The 17553-nt window shown below is 48.2% G+C and overlaps 1 protein-coding gene across 5 annotated transcripts in view; it reads right to left on the bottom strand.

Annotated features, from left to right (window-relative positions):
• The window catches only part of LOC124037706 (semaphorin-6B-like), a 164724-nt gene that overhangs the window by 32162 nt on the left and 115009 nt on the right, over nucleotides 1–17553 (bottom strand). For all 5 annotated transcript variants that reach the window (XM_046352685.1, XM_046352684.1, XM_046352688.1 and 2 more), the window contains 6 exons: nucleotides 12551–12682; nucleotides 11750–11899; nucleotides 10753–10932; nucleotides 8099–8239; nucleotides 6744–6821; nucleotides 3808–3866 (listed from right to left, as the gene is read on the bottom strand). In XM_046352685.1, the coding sequence (XP_046208641.1) occupies nucleotides 3808–3866; nucleotides 6744–6821; nucleotides 8099–8239; nucleotides 10753–10932; nucleotides 11750–11899; nucleotides 12551–12682 (740 nt within the window). The remainder of the gene's footprint in view (nucleotides 1–3807; nucleotides 3867–6743; nucleotides 6822–8098; nucleotides 8240–10752; nucleotides 10933–11749; nucleotides 11900–12550; nucleotides 12683–17553) is intronic.

A 17553-nucleotide genomic window follows, 5' to 3' on the forward strand; every position in this document is an offset into this window, starting at 1 on the left:
CCTTCAGGAGTCCTCGCACCTCTCTAGATATTCAGGTTTGATGCAGCACATTGAAACTCCCTCACAATTCAGAAACCCGCACCTCTCATCAGACAGCAGGTAGGATAGGCCCAGCTCAAGCGTCTCAGATCTTTGCTTTGTGGCTGAGATGTATGTGAGAGGAACGTAGGCTGGCGTCTGGGGCGTGTGGGTTGCCCTCCTCCTTCTCGTTGTGCGAGGAGCGGAGCTTTGATAGTCGGGCACGGATGACTTCGGTGTAGTAAAGGTCGCCAAGATCTCAGACAGAGCAGCTCTCCTAGAGTGATTGCTGCAGTGTCTCTGCTGGGTTCAGCCTCAGGGAATGCATTTGTCATCTAGAGGTTTCAAAACTCTACTTACTACTCCCACAATGTAAATATAAAGCACTAATCTTTACCGGCTCCTTTCAGGCCTCTAACCGACACAAATTAGAATGTGGTAAATGTGCTAACAAATGCTCCCTCCCGCTTCCTCTCCCCCGGAGTCCTTGCAGTTGTCACCCATTAACATGACGCAACCGCGTCAGATCTTTCCTGCTCTCGCTTCAATGCTGTGCTGTGGACCTCAATTCATTTGTGATTGCAACCCGCTGTTCTCCAGGGCAAAACACCGCCTTACATTGAGAAATATTTTCACAGCACCATAATTGCTTCCATCTGTAATGGCTTCGCTCGCTGGCGAGGGTCTGTCATTATGCCTGAGTGCTTTCAAGGCGGCGTGGAAGGAGTGAATGGTGAGCGAGCAGCGAAGGAGTGTAAGAGTTGACTATCGCGTTTTGTCTTGGTTCACACAGACGGAAACCTACTCGGCTTCCCTGAGACGTCTTTCTGGGAAAAGGTAGATTTGAAATGCGTTGACTTGGAACAAGTGATAGTGCCAGCGACTCTCTCCTGCAGTGACAGCATCCTCTCCCATTTGACGCCTGGTTTAATACAGTTGACATTAGCTGATGAGCTTTTTGTGCGAACAGAAATTCCTGTTGATTCCCACAGCGTTTGCTAGTGAAGCATTGGAACCGTATCACTGGTACCAAGCTGTCTGGAGCTTTTGGGTGAAGAAACACCACTATAAGGTTCTAGCCTTTTTCTATGTACTTAGTTTTACATTTTGTGAGAGTTAAAGGTCCCTTTCAACAAATGAAATAGTATACGGTTGATGTCTAGCCTGACACTTAGCTGAGCTTAGCCTGTTGTAACTGATACTCCTGCAAGTTAGGTCATGACCTGGAAAACGTACACTCTGCAGTCGCGTGGTGCAATAACTGCCCATAAGTGGAGCTGACACGTTAGACAATCAGTTGACGCCCGGACTCAAACCCCGCTCATTATTGTGTTTACACAGCTGGTGATTATTACCTGACAAGTTTAGAGGAGTTTTCAGAGCTGACTGGGTTCAACTCAAACATGATTAAAAGTCTAAGTCCAGCATTAGGCTTGGGCTGCTCTGGGGACAGAGTGATTGAGCTGTAGGCTGTGGGCTGACGTGAGGTAGGATAGGCCCAGACCCTCAGCATGCAGAGCCACGCGCATGCAAACACAAACTCACACAGGCTCTCCCTCTCTCCCTCTCCCTCTCCCTCTCCCTCTCCCTCTCACACACACACGCACGCACGCACGCACGCACGCACGCACGCACACACACACACACACACACACACACACACACACACACACACACACACACACACACACACACACACACACACACACACACACACACACACACAGCTCTGATTGGACTCATTTGACTAAGCAGCCCTTCACCACAGGTCAGCTCAATTAAAAGCTGTGACGTCTCCATCTGCTTTGATCAGGACTGATTTAGAGAAGTCAGGCATCCAAACGTCTGACATTTCAGGGGGGAAATCGCTAACTCTTGTCCTGAACTGATCTCTGTGTTGTTGAGTAGAAGAAGAGAGACAGTGACTGCCTCTTTCCTAACCTGGGCTGAAGTAGACCACCATGGGATATACTGTTCCTGCACTGAATCATGCTCTAACTTTTGATACTGTGGAAGGATGGATGGAGAGGGAGAGCAAAAGCGAGGTGTGAGAGCAGGAGTAGGCAGCCTCCTTGTGCCAACTGACAGAGTAACTGCCTCGTCACGCTATCACTAACGGGAGCAGTGCCAACACGGTGATTCCAGACACGGAGGTGGCCTTCTCACTCCATTTGTCACGCCCCTGTCCAGGACCCCGGGCTCAGCCATGTCTCCTCCCTCAACCCCTCCTTCAGCCCCTCAGCCATCACGGCTGCAGACTGCTTTATAGATTCACTCCTGATATTTATTAGACTCAGATCGAGCCAAAGAGGAGATGAAAATCGATTCCCCCTCCTCTCATTCCAGGGGTACTTTTCTCTGGCTAAGGAGAAGGACAGGCAGTAAGATGGGCTGTTAGCAGGGCTGGCCATCCATCTTCCTCTGTGGGGCGCCGAAAAGGGGGGGGGGGTCTGGCTGGAGTTTGGCTGTGGCTTCAGCTCGGTGGGCCCTAGCCCGGCGCTGTGTGTGTGCAGTGGGGGCACCACTGAGGAGCGGCAGAGCCCGGGTACGCTCCCTCACTCAGGGAGAGAGAGAAGGAGGGAGATGGTGATGAATGCTGCATTAACCCATAGATAGATGGATGGAGCACGGCAGGCTCTTTTCTATCTGCCTGCTACAGACTCAGACAGATGTCAGGTAGAGAGATATGGACTGATATGCTTCTGTCTAATCTACCTCAGAGCTTTGGAGACTCACACCTGCCTTCCCTCTGTGTGTGTGTGTGTGTGTGTGTGTGTGTGTGTGTGTGTGTGTGTGTGTGTGTGTGTGTGTGTGTGTGTGTGTGTGTGTGTGTGTGTGTGTGTGTGTGTGTGTGTGTGTGTGTGTGTGTGTGTGTGTGTGTGTGTGTGTGTGTGTGTGTGTGTGTGTGTGTGTGTGTTGTGATGTGATGTGAGAATGAAGACGATACTTCACAGGTTACAAACAGTAACACTATGAATGATGAAATGTCATAACTGGTCTCTTTGCTACAGCTTTTTGTCTTCCACAGACTGTCTTGTCTGTTGATAGATACAGAGATCTGTGTAGACCATGTGAGCGATGTACACTGGGGGAACTATGTGCTGTAAAAACGGATTTAGCATCAATAGGAGTAGGAAATTGAAGCACAAGTTCATCACTATCTAAGACACAGTGCCTAATGACTCTGGCAGCTGATAGACTGATTCTGGCGCACCCTTTTGGCAAGCGTACCCAGGTGCACCATTCATCTTGAGACAACCAACCACACCTCTGTCAGCAGAAGTCAGGGCCACCACACGTTTGTCATGTCAGCATCAGAACCGCAAGCGTAGAGGAAGAGTGACAAGCCACCGGCCCAGCACCCGTAGACAGAAAAAGAGCAGGACCCAGAGGGGTCCAGGGGCGGGAGAGCAGCTTCAAACAGCCCCTCTGATGCAGGATTAGAGGCACGTGTGTGACCGTTATGTACTATTTATCTGAGTGGCTGGGGCAAAGCTGGGGAAGAGAAAAAAAGGAAAGATTCTAAACAGACACGGGGATTTCAACATGGGAACATGGGCTGTTCCACTGGATGTCATAAGGTGAATGCACCAATTTGTAAGTCGCTCTGGATAAGAGCGTCTGCTAAATGACTTAAATGTAATGTAATGAATGATGATATGGAGCTCGGCAGCAGTATGATGTTCTACCCCAGAGAAGGCAATTACGTAAGGAACACAGAATCAACACTAATACTTCTCAACACAGGTTGAGAGGATGGCAATAAAGAGAAAGATAAACATATCTTACCGTCACAGTCGCCCAAGTGGGACACGTTGCCGTGTTCTACGTCTTGCTCGAACGGCAGTCTGGAAGAGCGGGAAGACGCAGTCATTTATCAACGGACACAAACAACACATCGCGTAACTGCTTTGGTCTGACAGAACTTTCTGCTTTTCTCTGGTAAACAAAACACTATGAAATGTACCAGAAAGGACAGGAAGAGTTTTTAGTGTGAAGTTGATAGTACAGTATACCCCCACCTCTGAAAGCACGTCTGGATATGCTCTTTCCCCTCGTACTTTAAAAACAATTGACAATTTCTACTTTGGTAATATGAGACCTTGGAAAACTAAAAGGAGCTCTGACATTCTATGATGAATCGACAAAATAAAAAGGAAATGAAACCAGTGAGTTCCAGTGGCAGTGAGACCAGACCAGGTGTATTATAGTTCCCTGGAGAGAGCAGGCCACTCTTAGGCATGGCCCATATCCAGAGAAACATCAGCTAGTTATTCTAATCTAGTGAATGTATACCATAAAGGCCCTCTAACGAGGAGAAATGGCTGCAGTTTGACTTCAAAATGGCCCCCGTCCAATTCTGTAATTTAAACATGGAAAGTGCAGAGGGCAAGAGGGCAGACTGCACAGCAACAGTCACAGACAGCTCACTGGGATGTGTCTCCTGCTGTACGATCTGCAATTAGCTCAAAAGGCCCAGACAACAAGCAGGCCAACTGAGTGTTTTACTGCCTGAGAGTGACTTTGAAAAGTGAGTTTACACTGAAGTGGTTGGAGGCTACAGTAATTGTGAATATATTGCTCACCCTGATAGGGTATATTGTGTTGGCTAAATGCAGGCTGCAGGCTGTAATCTTTAGAATAGATGGGTAGGATGGCAATGTTTTGTAACAATACCTTCAGCTGAGAAAATGCTCATTAGTTTAAGGACTAATTGTCTACAGGAGGCAAGATTACCGGTAAAGTTATAACTGAGCAATATGAACGTAAAGTCTGATAAAGATGCACAAAACACCTAAAGTAATAAAACAATATCAACACAAACTAATCAGTAAGGAACTTAATTATCTTCCTTTCAATATAGTCCATGTTACAGTCTTATATTATATTATAGTCCATGTTACAGTCCATGTTATAGTCCCTGTTACAGTCCATGTTATAGTCCATATTACAGTCTTATATTGCAAACTACTGAGAGTTTCTTCATTGTCCAGCATTGTTTTGACTTTTCCAAATGGAATTCATCCTCAAACTAGAACTGGCGCATCACTCGATACAGGATCGATGGGCAAGTTGACCGCCCTTGTTAAATCAAATCAGAAACAACACAGGAGCCTTAACTGTAGAACGGTGAGGCCGTAAGGTGCTCTTTAAGGCTCTGTTGTCTGATACTGCTGGCACTGTACCTGTTCACACACATAAATCAATAAGCAGCCTCTCTAAAGAGAGATTTTATTTCACTGGGTTGGGTGGACGTGAGGGGAAGTGGTGGGGGAGTGGTGGGGGAGAGGGCGGGGGGCAGTGGGGGAACAGGGGGAACGGTGGGGGAGGGATGGGGGAGTGGGAAGGGAGTGTGGGGGAGCGGGGAAGGGAGCGTGGGGGAGCGGGAGGGGGGGGTGGGGGGGATGGGAGGGGGAGCGGGTGGGATTGGGAAGGAGCGGTGGGGGAGCGGAAAGGAAGCGAGGAGGGATTGGGAGGGAGGGAGCGGTGGGGGAGCGGGGAGTGAGCGGGGGGAGCGAGGGGGGGATTGAGCGGGGGGGGGGGGGGTTGGGAGGAAGCGGGGGGGAGCGGTAGGGATTGCGAGGGAGCGGTGGGGGAGCGGGGGGGATTGGGAGGGAGCGGTGATGGAGCGGGGAGGGTTTACAGACCAGAACAAGAGGTGAGCTGCAAAGACAGGCAGGAATCTTCCTATGGCAGGAGAACAAGACCAACACAACCCTGACAAAGACGTACACCCAGCTCTGGATATTAAGCTGTATTGAAAATGCAGCATTGTTGTGAACACACAACGGCAATAGCAGACATCATAGATGAATGAATGAATGAACACAGCTCGCTCTGCAGGCTTATAAACTGTAGGGTCTGTCAGAACCTAAGCCTAACTCATTAAGTACCAATAATGATTGTTACAGCAACCCAGGTGGTCCAGCAGGTACAGATGAAACAGAGAGCAGGTACAGACCAGACAGAGAGCAGACAGACACCAAACAGAGACCAGACAAAGGGCAGGTACAGACCAGACAGAGACCAGACAGACACCAAACAGACACCAAATAGACACCAGACAGAGACCAGACAGAGGGCAGGTACAGACCAGACAGAGACCAGACAGACACCAAACAGACACCAGACAGAGACCAGACAGAGGGCAGGTACAGACCTGACAGAGAGCAGGTACAGACCAGACAGAGATCAGACAGAGGGCAGGTACAGACCAGACAGAGAGCAGGTACAGACCAGACAGAGACCAGACAGAAACCAGACAGAGACCAAACAGAGACCAGACAGAGATCAGACAGAGACCAGACAGAGACCAAAAGAGAACAGACAGAGACCAGACAGAGTCCAAACAGAGACGAGACAGAGACCAAATAGAGACCAGACAGAGACCAGACAGAGATCAGACAGAGACCAGACAGAGACCAAAAAGAGAACACCAGCGAGACCCGGGACCGCGGTATCAGACAGGGAACAGACAGAGAGACAGACAGAGGCCAGAGCAGTGCAGAGACCAGACAGACACCAGACAGAGACCAGACAGAGACCAGACGGAGACCAATTGGAGATCAGACAAAGACCAAACAGACACCAGACAGAGTCCTGAAAGAAACAAAACAGAGTACAAATGTACCAGCGAGACCCGGGGCAGGTCCATAGCAGACAGGGAACAGACAGAGAGACAGACAGAGGCCAGAGCAGTGCCCTTGTCACCCCCAGCACCTCACCTAGTCCCGGGCCTGAGGAAAGAGCAGGTGCTTCCCCTGGTCCAGCCACAGTAGGGGTCCCTGGAGGCGATGCAGTTCCTGGAGATAAACAGAGTAAACATGGTCTTTAGTGATGGATCCATTCCAAATGTGCATGGGATTACACACATGTATGAGTCCCCAGGTTCAGTGAACACATTACAGACATGTATGAGTCCCCAGGTTCAGTGAACACATTACAGACATGTATGAGTCCCCAGGTTCAGTGAACACATTACAGACATGTATGAGTCCCCAGGTTCAGTGAACACATTACAGACATGTATGAGTCCCCAGGTTCAGTGAACACATTACAGACATGTATGAGTCCCCAGGTTCAGTGAACAAATTACAGACATGTATGAGTCCCCAGGTTCAGTGAACACATTACAGACATGTATGAGTCCCCAGGTTCAGTGAACACATTTCAGACATGTATGAGTCCCCAGGTTCAGTGAACACATTACAGACATGTATGAGTCCCCAGGTTCAGTGAACACATTACAGACATGTATGAGTCCCCGGGTTCAGTGAACACATTACAGACATGTATGAGTCCCCAGGTTCAGTGAACACATTACAGACATGTATGAGTCCCCAGGTTCAGTGAACACATTCCAGACATGTATGAGTCCCCGGGTTCAGTGAACACATTACAGACATGTATGAGTCCCCAGGTTCAGTGAACACATTACAGACATGTATGAGTCCCCAGGTTCAGTGAACACATTACAGACATGTATGAGTCCCCAGGTTCAGTGAACACATTACAGACATGTATGAGTCCCCAGGTTCAGTGAACACATTACAGACATGTATGAGTCCCCAGGTTCAGTGAACACATTACAGACATGTATGAGTCCCCAGGTTCAGTGAACACATTCCAGACATGTATGAGTCCCCAGGTTCAGTGAACACATTACAGACATGTATGAGTCCCCAGGTTCAGTGAACACATAAAAAATGTGAAATATGGTTTACTGCATGTCACTCCTCACTAGGTCTGGAGACTGCTGGCATCAAGGCAACACGACTTAGTGATGGATCAGCAAGGCCCAAAGGCAAGAAAGTAAGACTTGTGTTGTGGTATTTTGGATTTACAGATCTGTTGAAGAGCACTTGGGGATGTGGTAAAGTATTTAGGTGCACTGAGGGTAGCTTTTTTAACGTTGGCAGAAGGTTTAGGGCCTGACTGAAGGTGTGATTTTAATGATCGGTACTGGGCGGGGCTTAGGGTAAGTGACAGATCTACTGTATGTGGCTGAAAAGTGTGTGTGAGCTACAGAGGACAGTGACGTGTTTGTAGGGTGTGTGTGAGGTGTGTGTGTGTGACTTACTTCATGCAGCGTGAGTAGAGCTGGCATCGTGCCACAGGGACCCTGACCACACAAGAGGGGAAGGCCAGCAGCAGAGAGCGGCTCACCCGGTCCAGAGTCAGGGACAACAGATGCCTCGCCTGCGGAGTGTCCTCCCCACACCTGGACACACACACAGAGTTAACATGTTAATGCACCTCAATATCAAACATCATATCACACACTGACTGCACAGAACCCTACTCTATTTCATATTGATCTCAATACACGTGACACCAAGACAACACTCACTGCTCAGTTCTTCACACCTAATGCTTCATGAAGTATAACTCAAACTCGTTCAACTCAAACCAGTATAACTCAAACCAGTATAACTCAAACCAGTATAACTCAAACCAGTTTAACTCAAACCAGTATAACTCAAACCAGTTTAACTCAAACCAGTATAACTCAAACCAGTATAACTCAAAACAGTTTAACTCAAACCAGTATAACTCAAACCAGTATAACTCAAACCAGTATAACTCAAAACAGTTTAACTCAAACTAGTTCAACTCAAACCAGTATAACTCAAACCAGTATAACTCAAACCAGTATAACTCAAACCAGTTAAACTCAAACCAGTATAACTCAAACCAGTATAACTCAAACCAGTTAAACTCAAACCAGTATAACTCAAACCAGTATAACTCAAACCAGTATAACTCAAACCAGTTCAACTCAAACCAGTATAACTCAAACCAGTATAACTCAAACCAGTTAAACTCAAACCAGTATAACTCAAACCAGTTTAACTCAAACCAATATAACTCAAACCAGTATAACTCAAACCAGTATAGCTCAAACCAGTTAAACTCAAACCAGTATAACTCAAACCAGTATAACTCAAACCAGTATAACTCAAACCAGTATAACTCAAACCGGTATATAAATAAAAGCACAACAATAGCAGTAAAAGCAGTAACGTGCATTCGGAAGCATTGAAATGCCTGGTTATCACAGTGTCATCTTTAGTATGCAGGGTGCTGATGGGTGAGGTCTAGGGTTGGATGGACATCAAACAAGCCACCAGCTACACCCTGCATTAGCTCTAATTGCCACTTAGCACTCCCATATCTTCCACACACCTTCCTTTGTAGGCTGGATTTGTATCGATCTATATACATATGTGGACTCATGCATGGGCTTATGGTAATTAACATGTCTGAGAGCTTAGGAGTCATTAGGGGGAATTTATCACACACTACAGGTTTGAGATTCTACAGAAATTACAGTACGGTACGGCCAAGCTGTGAGTCATACCTCACAACAAACATCCACTATGTGACAAACCAGAGAGAGAGAGAGAGAGAGAAGAGAGAGAGAGAGAGAGAGAGAGAGAGAGAGAGAGAGAGAGAGAGAGAGAGAGAGAGAGAGAGAGAGAGAGAGAGAGAGAGAGAGAGAGAGAGAGACAGAGACAGAGAGACAGAGACAGAGAGACAGAGACAGAGAGACAGAGACAGACAGAGAGAGAGAGACAGAGAGAGAGAGACAGAGAGAGAGAGAGAGAGAGAGAGAGACAGAGACAGAGAGAGAGAGAGAGAGAGAGAGACAGAGAGAGAGAGAGAACAAGCAACAAGTAAAAGTAAGAAATAATCAAATGGAGACAGGTAGCGAGAATAATGAAAGTGTGGACCATTAGTCCCTCCATTTCCACCCCGTCATTTCCTGGTTCATTATGGCAGCCAATCACAAACCAATTTGGGCTTTGTGGATCTCTCTCTGTGATGTCTTGTGTTCCCGTTGCCCCGGTGATGGTAGCAGTGGCCCGTCTATCTACCCTGGACCCATTAGGAGAGATGGTCTGGGGTTAAGGAAGGGCAGGCTGGGAGAATGCTGATCTGATTTCTCCATTACCTGTCTCCTGATTAGCTGGCTCCCTGCCAGCCCTGTCATACACCCCTATACCAGGCTCACAGTCATGCAACCGTCACCACACAGCAAATCACCTCCAAACACACTCATACACCGGCACCACCGCCGCTACTGCTGCAGCCGGAACTAATTGTTCCTGTGATCTGAATCCTCCGCGCCCCATGTAAGTTGTTTGTGGAATGGAACATTGCCTTGACACCTAAATGAATGGATTGTTTTGAAGGGGAGTGAAGTTACGCTTGGAACCTCCTTTCACCTGCCGGCTAAGATTGTGCTGCTCCGTTACAGTGAAATGAGCCCCATCTCCCCCTCAGTTGAAGCTGAGAATAGATTTTACATTAATTATTTAACTAGTCAAGTCAGTTAAGAACAAATTCTTATTTACAACTACTGCCTACCAGGGAACAGTGGGTTAACTGTCTGGTTCAGGATAACATATTTTTACCTTGTCAGCTTAGAGATTTGATCCAGCAAACTGTTGGTTACTGGCCCAACACTCTAACCACTAGGCTACCTGCAACTAGATCAGGGGGCACAATAAGCAGCACTGCCACTGTAGCTCTGGTTAGGAGACATTTCTAGTTGGGCTAAGTGGAAGATAATAACCAACTGATACCCCATCTGCCTAGACTGCTTCCTATCCCCCCTGCAGTCCCACATATATGTTACAGTGAAACACTTAGAGATTATTAAGAAGACGATCACAATACCGCACAACAAAAAACCCTATTGGAGACTGTCTGTAACCTGTTAATCCTTACTTGTCAGGGTTGAAGCCCTCCAGCTCCTCCAGGAAGACATTGCTGCCGGACACAGTGTTGTCCCAGTTGGGGACGATCAGGAACTTGAGGATGGTCCCCCGGCTGGAGCCCAGGAAGAGCACCGTTCGGTTCCGGTTGGGGCCAGCCTCTGTGTCCATCACCATCTTATTCAGCTGGTACCTGGACAGGCAGATATAGTGGTGAGATAAAGACAGTCTATCCCGGCCCATGTTGACCCCTAGTGTGGACCTGAGAGGATCGGAGTAAGCAATGTGGTGTTAATTCCACCTAGTCTGTCAAACGGCAAAGTGTAGCTGCTATTACAATTTTAATTCAGCTTAAATGATCCGATCAAATCGTACACGAAGTTACTTAGGGTAGTGTCTGGGGCTCAATTTGGAATAGGGTCTACCTGCATACCTCTCACTGTCTACTCATACTGCACTGACACTCCAGACCAACTAAATGAGATTCACACAGTAAAATATTCATCTCATTTACATACAGAACTAATTACCAAGAGCACTCATTAATACCATTCAGATGAATGGACTTGTCATGAGACAATAGCACCGTAGTTGAACTACATGAGTCCTGTGTGTATGAGTTAATGTACCACTGGGTATTTAATATTCCACATACAACTTGTCACACTCATTTTCTCCTCCCTGCTCGGGCTCGGCTGGTGGCCAGTGGGGTTTGATGCATCCCAGCTGCTTGCCTCCTGCAGCAAACCCTCACAGTGAGCGGATCGAGTGACCGCCATAAACAGAAGGAGCACCGGCCCACAGACTAATGCCTGTGTGTTCATGCAAATGAGGTCTGGGTGCATGGGTCCATGTTTTAGTTTGTTATCAAGCCCTCAACACAGTTTGCCCTGAGACATGGTAAGACCCCATAGAAGTCTACAGCCATATCTCAGGGCAACAGAACAGTATGTTTTTTGTGTGTGTGAGTCTTATCTCATGTCTGTGATAAGAGAACAGTGGAGCCTCACCTGACCATGGTCCTGACAATCCAGGGGCTCTGTCCCAGTGAGGGCACAGCCTCATCCATCAAGGGGTGGGTCTTCACAAAGTTCAACATCTCATCAGGGAAACCATTGGAGGAGTTGAACCTGGAGCCCTGGATGGCACAGCCTCCTGGCCTGTGGAGGGAACAGGGCTTAGCACAGGCTGACCCATATGTCTATTTATTTATTTTACCAGGTAAGTTGACTGGGAACACATTCTCATTTAGAGCAACGACCTGGGGAATAGTTACAGGGGAGAGGAGGGGGGATGAATGAGCCAATTGGAAGGTGGGGATGATTAGGTGGCCATGATGGAATGAGAGGCCAGATTGGGAATTTAGCCAGGACACCGAGGTTACCACCCCTGCTCTTACAATTAAGTGCCATGGGATCTTTAATGACCACAGAGAGTCAGGACACCCGTTTAACTTCCCATCTGAAAGACGGCACCCTACACAGGGCAATATCCCCAATCTCTGCCTTGGGGCATTGGGATATATTTATTTAGACCAGAGGAAAGAGTGCCTCCTACTGGCCCTCTAACACCACTTCCAGCAGCATCTGGTCTCCCATCCAGGGACCAACCCTGCTGAGCTTCAGAAGCAAACCAGCAGTGGGATGCAGGGTGGTATTCTGCTGGTAAAAGTACCATAGTACTCAGGCACAAGCTCACATTACCAATGTTGAACTGTGAGAAAGGAGCTATAAGCTATAAGTCAGCTAACATAGTATTACACGACTAGACTCATACAGAAGATCAATGCTCTATGTTATGTGATACAGTACCTTGGTTTGGGAATGAGCTCATCGGGAACAGGGGTCCATATAGACTCAGGTGACTTCTGCTCCTTGAATCTCCCATCAAACACCCCAGCCAGCTGCTCCATGTCGAAGGCACACACTGCTGAACCAGGGATACTACAGAGAGAGAACCAGGTACAACGGATAAGGCAGGGGTAGATAGATAGTTAAATAGATAGCCCTGGACCAAACATAAATGGACAATAAAGATTATGTCCTGTATGACATTGAAGTTGGTATGTGAAATATACACAGAGTATACCAAACATTAGGGACACCTTCCTAATATTGAGTTGCAGGGTCCTTCTCTTCATTTTGAAACCTCCTGTTTCTGGTAAGACGACGCGTGAGTCTGTAGAGTGACTTAGTACTTCTCTTGTTCAGCACAAAGTAAACCTGAAAGAGTGACTCAGTGCCCGCCGGCTACCTCACACCCACTCCCTTCTCCCTTTCCCAGATCTGACACTATGTCCTGAGAGAAGGGGTGAAATAGAGAGGGTGAGGGTGAGAGAGAATATGAGAGAGAGCTACAGAGGTGTAGAAAGGAAGATAAAGAGACATAGGGAGAGAGCACTGCAGAGAGAGAGAGAGAGAGAGAGAGAGAGAGAGAAAAGCAAGCTTGAAAACAGTAGAGAGGAAAGGAGTGAGACCTTGCAACTCACACCAACACTCCATCACTCCAGTGTTAGGGTCAAGTAGTGACACTCACCGACAGAGGAGCTAATGGTCTCTCTCTGTGCTGCCCTATGCACCTTGGCCTACCAGTAGAGAGATTTCCAGGGATTCTCTGAGTAAGCTGTCAGAGTTTTACCTTGCTGAGTAACCATAGGCTTTTTCCAGCAAGGTAACCTAATACAGCATTTGACCAGGTCAACCTCTCTCCCACTCGCTTGCTATTCATACATTGTATGGGGAATATGAATGCGCCTCATGCCAGTGTGCTGTAGCAGAGCTTCAGGCTTTCTACAGGCCTCTCACAGGAGGCACCAGATGTTGGCATGTGACACTGCTGCCAGCGGTACACTGGTCACAGCGTGCCCTCCACTCTCTCTTCTCTCTGCCCATGTCTGTTCTCTCTGCAGGTCAGTGGCTCTGTGAGGCTCCCTGCCTGTCTGACAGCCTACCCTGCCTCCAGTTCTATCTCTCTGTATTCTGTACTCGTCCTCTTCCTCTTCTTCTTCCTGTTCTTCTCTCTCCGTTTTGTTTGATTTCTTTATTGTTCTCTCTCATCCCCTCTCCCTCCCTCATCTCTGCTCTTTCGTCCTCTGTTTCTCTTCTCTTCTCTTCTGATCTCTTTCTCATTCTCTCATTGCTCATTTGCTCAAATATTTGCTCATGACATGACATTAGTTTGGCTTTATTGTCCCAATAAAAAGGTAATGCTAATTTTCTCTCTGTTCATACTATGCTTATTCTATTTCTGTCTGTGTGGAGCTGGTGGTTGACTGACAGGCAGTGCAGTCTGAGCTCTGTGCTGTAGGAGGCTGTTGGAGTGGTCAGACTTTGTGTCAGACCACGTCCTCACAGTTTAACCAGCAGACTGACAGCTCTCTATAGCCCAGCTCCAGTGACAGCATGATGGCTGATGGAGGCTAGTGTGTTGGAAGGAGTTCTTCAGTCTAGGGCTCAAGGTGAGGTGACAGGATGTTTTGTTACGGCTTCACTCTCTCTTCTCTCTCCACCTGGGGCTTAATCTCTCCTTCCACCTCTCTCCCCATCTCTTTCTCCACTCTCTGCACACAATCAAAATCTTTGTCATTTCTGTCCATGTCTGTCTGCTTTCTCTTCCTTTACTTCTCCCATATGCTTCCTCAGCACCTGGTAAGGCCCCAGTGTGTATTCCCCTCCTGCCTCAACCCGGGGCCCGGTGGACGTATCCAGGTGTGACTCCCACCCTGTCTCCTTGGTGTCACAGCCTCACAGCTCCCCTGTCAACTGTGTCTTCTTGATGGCTCCTCTGAGGCTGGGTCCCCTGAGAGCCCTGCACTTCCCCACAGGGGACTTCTCCAGCCGAGACCCAGGCACCATCTGGTCAGGCCAAATGTATTACAACGAAGCCTATTCCTAGCCCCAGGACAGCATAAAGCATAGCATAGCTGGACTTGTCTCACCTCCATGTTACAGTATCTTCTTAAATTGTCTCTCTATCCTGCTGCTATAAAAATCACCCCTCCCTTTCACCTGCAGGCTCGGAGGTGCTCTCATAGCCTCCCGTGCTCCTCTAACTCCCTGACCTCCTGCAGTTCCAGGGGGTTAGGTTGACCTGTGCTGTGAGGAGGATTAGGTGCTCAGAAGAAACTCAAGCCTCTCTTTAATCCACTCCGACAGAAAGGACCAGGAGAAGTGGACACGCCGAAGAACTGGAAACCCAGAAGGATTTGGCGTTTGTGTTGCTAGGCTAGCTAACGCTGACATCATAGACCAGGATTGGAGATAGAGGCCTGAGCAGCTGCAGGTTGTTTCATGGGGCTGTAAACTCTATTGTGGGTTTGTAGGTATGACAACCTGAAGAATAACAAGCAAACATCAAGGGAAGCTGGTGGGAAACTCTTAAACCAGAGCTCTTTTTCACTATTCCCACGCTGTTAGCACATGTGCACACGCGGAAGATGATAGAATATCTCAAAATGGCCACTCCAGATTGACCAAATCCTCTTCCCTGCTGTTCCCAAAACACGCAATTTGTCTGGTAAGGCTTGTAAAAGTATGGCGCAGAGGACCACACGTGGTTGCGAAGGTTTATGGCGTACCCCTCTCTTTCTTAAACTTCCCCCTTTCTCTCTCTCTGTCACTCTCTCTCTGCCTCCAGCTGTTTATAATGGAGCATAGCTATGGAGCGGTTCCCAGGCGGGTAGTGTGTGTTAGTGTGTGTTCAGCTGGGCCTCTCCCTGACATGCTGGTCACAATGTTATCTGGGAGTCATTGTTGGCCCTGTGTAAACCATCCATCTCTCTCTGCAGGCACACCGCTCCCATCCCTCTCCCATCCCTCTCCCATCCCTCTCCCAGCCCTCTCCCAGCCCTCCGGCCAAAAGATAAGATGCAGCTGATGAAACCGTTTTAAGTCTTAAAGGGTGGTGGGCGGGAAAGCTGCAGATGTGTCCCGTTATTGACTTCCTTGTCCTTCAAAGGGTTTGAGTGTCTTCCTCCACTCTCTCTTCTCTCCCCTCCCTCTCTTCTCTCCCCTCCCTCTCTTCTCTCCCTCTCTTCTCTCCCCTCCCTCTCTTCTCTCCCCTCCCTCTCTTCTCTCCCCCTCCCTCTCTTCTCTCCCTCTCCCTCTCTCCCCTCCCTCTCCCTCTCTTATCTCCCCTCCCTCTCTCCCCCTCCCTTTCTTCTCTCCCCTCCCTCTCTTCTCTCCCCTCCCTCTCTTCTCTCCCTCTCCCTCTCTCCCCTCCCTCTCTCCTGCTGACTCCTCTGCTGATATACATCCTGCTGGCTCCTCTGCTGATATACATCCTGCTGACTCCTCTGCTGCTGATATACATCCTGCTGACTCCTCTGCTGATATACATCCTGCTGACTCCTCTGCTGATATACATCCTGCTGACTCCTCTGCTGATATACATCCTGCTGGCTCCTCTGCTGATATACATCCTGCTGACTCCTCTGCTGCTGATATACATCCTGCTGACTCCTCCTCTGCTGATATACATCCTGCTGACTCCTCCTCTGCTGATATACATCCTGCTGGCTCCTCTGCTGATATACATCCTGCTGACTCCTCTGCTGATATACATCCTGTTGACTCCTCTGCTGATATACATCCTGCTGACTCCTTTGCTGCTGATATACATCCTGCTGACTCCTCCTCTGCTGATATACATCCTGCTGACTCCTTTGCTGCTGATATACATCCTGCTGACTCCTCTGCTGATATACATCCTGCTGACTCCTCTGCTGATATACTCCTGCTGATCCTTTGCTGCTGATATACATCCTGCTGACTCCTCTGCTGATATACATCCTGTTGACTCCTCTCCTGCTGATATACATCCTGCTGACTCCTCTGCTGATATACATCCTGCTGACATATACATCCTGCTGACATCCTGCTGGCTCCTCTGCTGATATACATCCTGCTGACTCCTCTGCTGCTGATATACTGATATACATCCTGCTGACTCCTCTGCTGATATACATCTGCTGACTCCTCTGCTGATACATCCTGCTGACTCCTCTGCTGATATACATCCTGACTCCTCTGCTGATATACATCCTGCTGACTCCTCTGCTGATATACATCCTGCTGACTCCTTTGCTGCTGATATACATCCTGCTGACTCCTCTGCTGATATACATCCTGTTGACTCCTCTGCTGATATACATCCTGCTGACTCCTCTGCTGATATACATCCTGCTGACTCCTCTGCTGATATACATCCTCCTCTGCTGATATACATCCTGCTGCTGATATACATCCTGCTCTCTCTGCTGATATACATCCTGCTGGCTCCTCTGCTGATATACATCCTGCTGGCTCCTCTGCTGATATACATCCTGCTGACTCCTCTGCTGCCTGCTGATATACATCCTGCTGACTCCTCTGCTGATATACATCCTGCTGACTCCTCTGCTGATATACATCCTGCTGACTCCTCTGCTGATATACATCCTGCTGACTCCTTTGCTGCTGATATACATCCTGCTGACTCCTCTGCTGATATACATCCTGTTGACTCCTCTGCTGATATACATCCTGCTGACTCCTCTGCTGATATACATCCTGCTGACTCCTTTGCTGCTGATATACATCCTGTTGACTCCTCTGCTGATATACATCCTGCTGGCTCCTCTGCTGATATACATCCTGCTGACTCCTCTGCTGCTGATATACATCCTGCTGGCTCCTCTGCTGATATACATCCTGCTGATCCTGCTCCTCTGCTGCTGATATACATCCTGCTGGCTCCTCTGCTGATATACATCCTGCTGACTCCTCTGCTGATATATATCCTGCTGACTCCTCTGCTGATATACATCCTGCTGACT

Source organism: Oncorhynchus gorbuscha, linkage group LG06 (genome assembly GCF_021184085.1).
Source record: "Oncorhynchus gorbuscha isolate QuinsamMale2020 ecotype Even-year linkage group LG06, OgorEven_v1.0, whole genome shotgun sequence".
Lineage (NCBI taxonomy): Eukaryota > Metazoa > Chordata > Actinopteri > Salmoniformes > Salmonidae > Oncorhynchus > Oncorhynchus gorbuscha.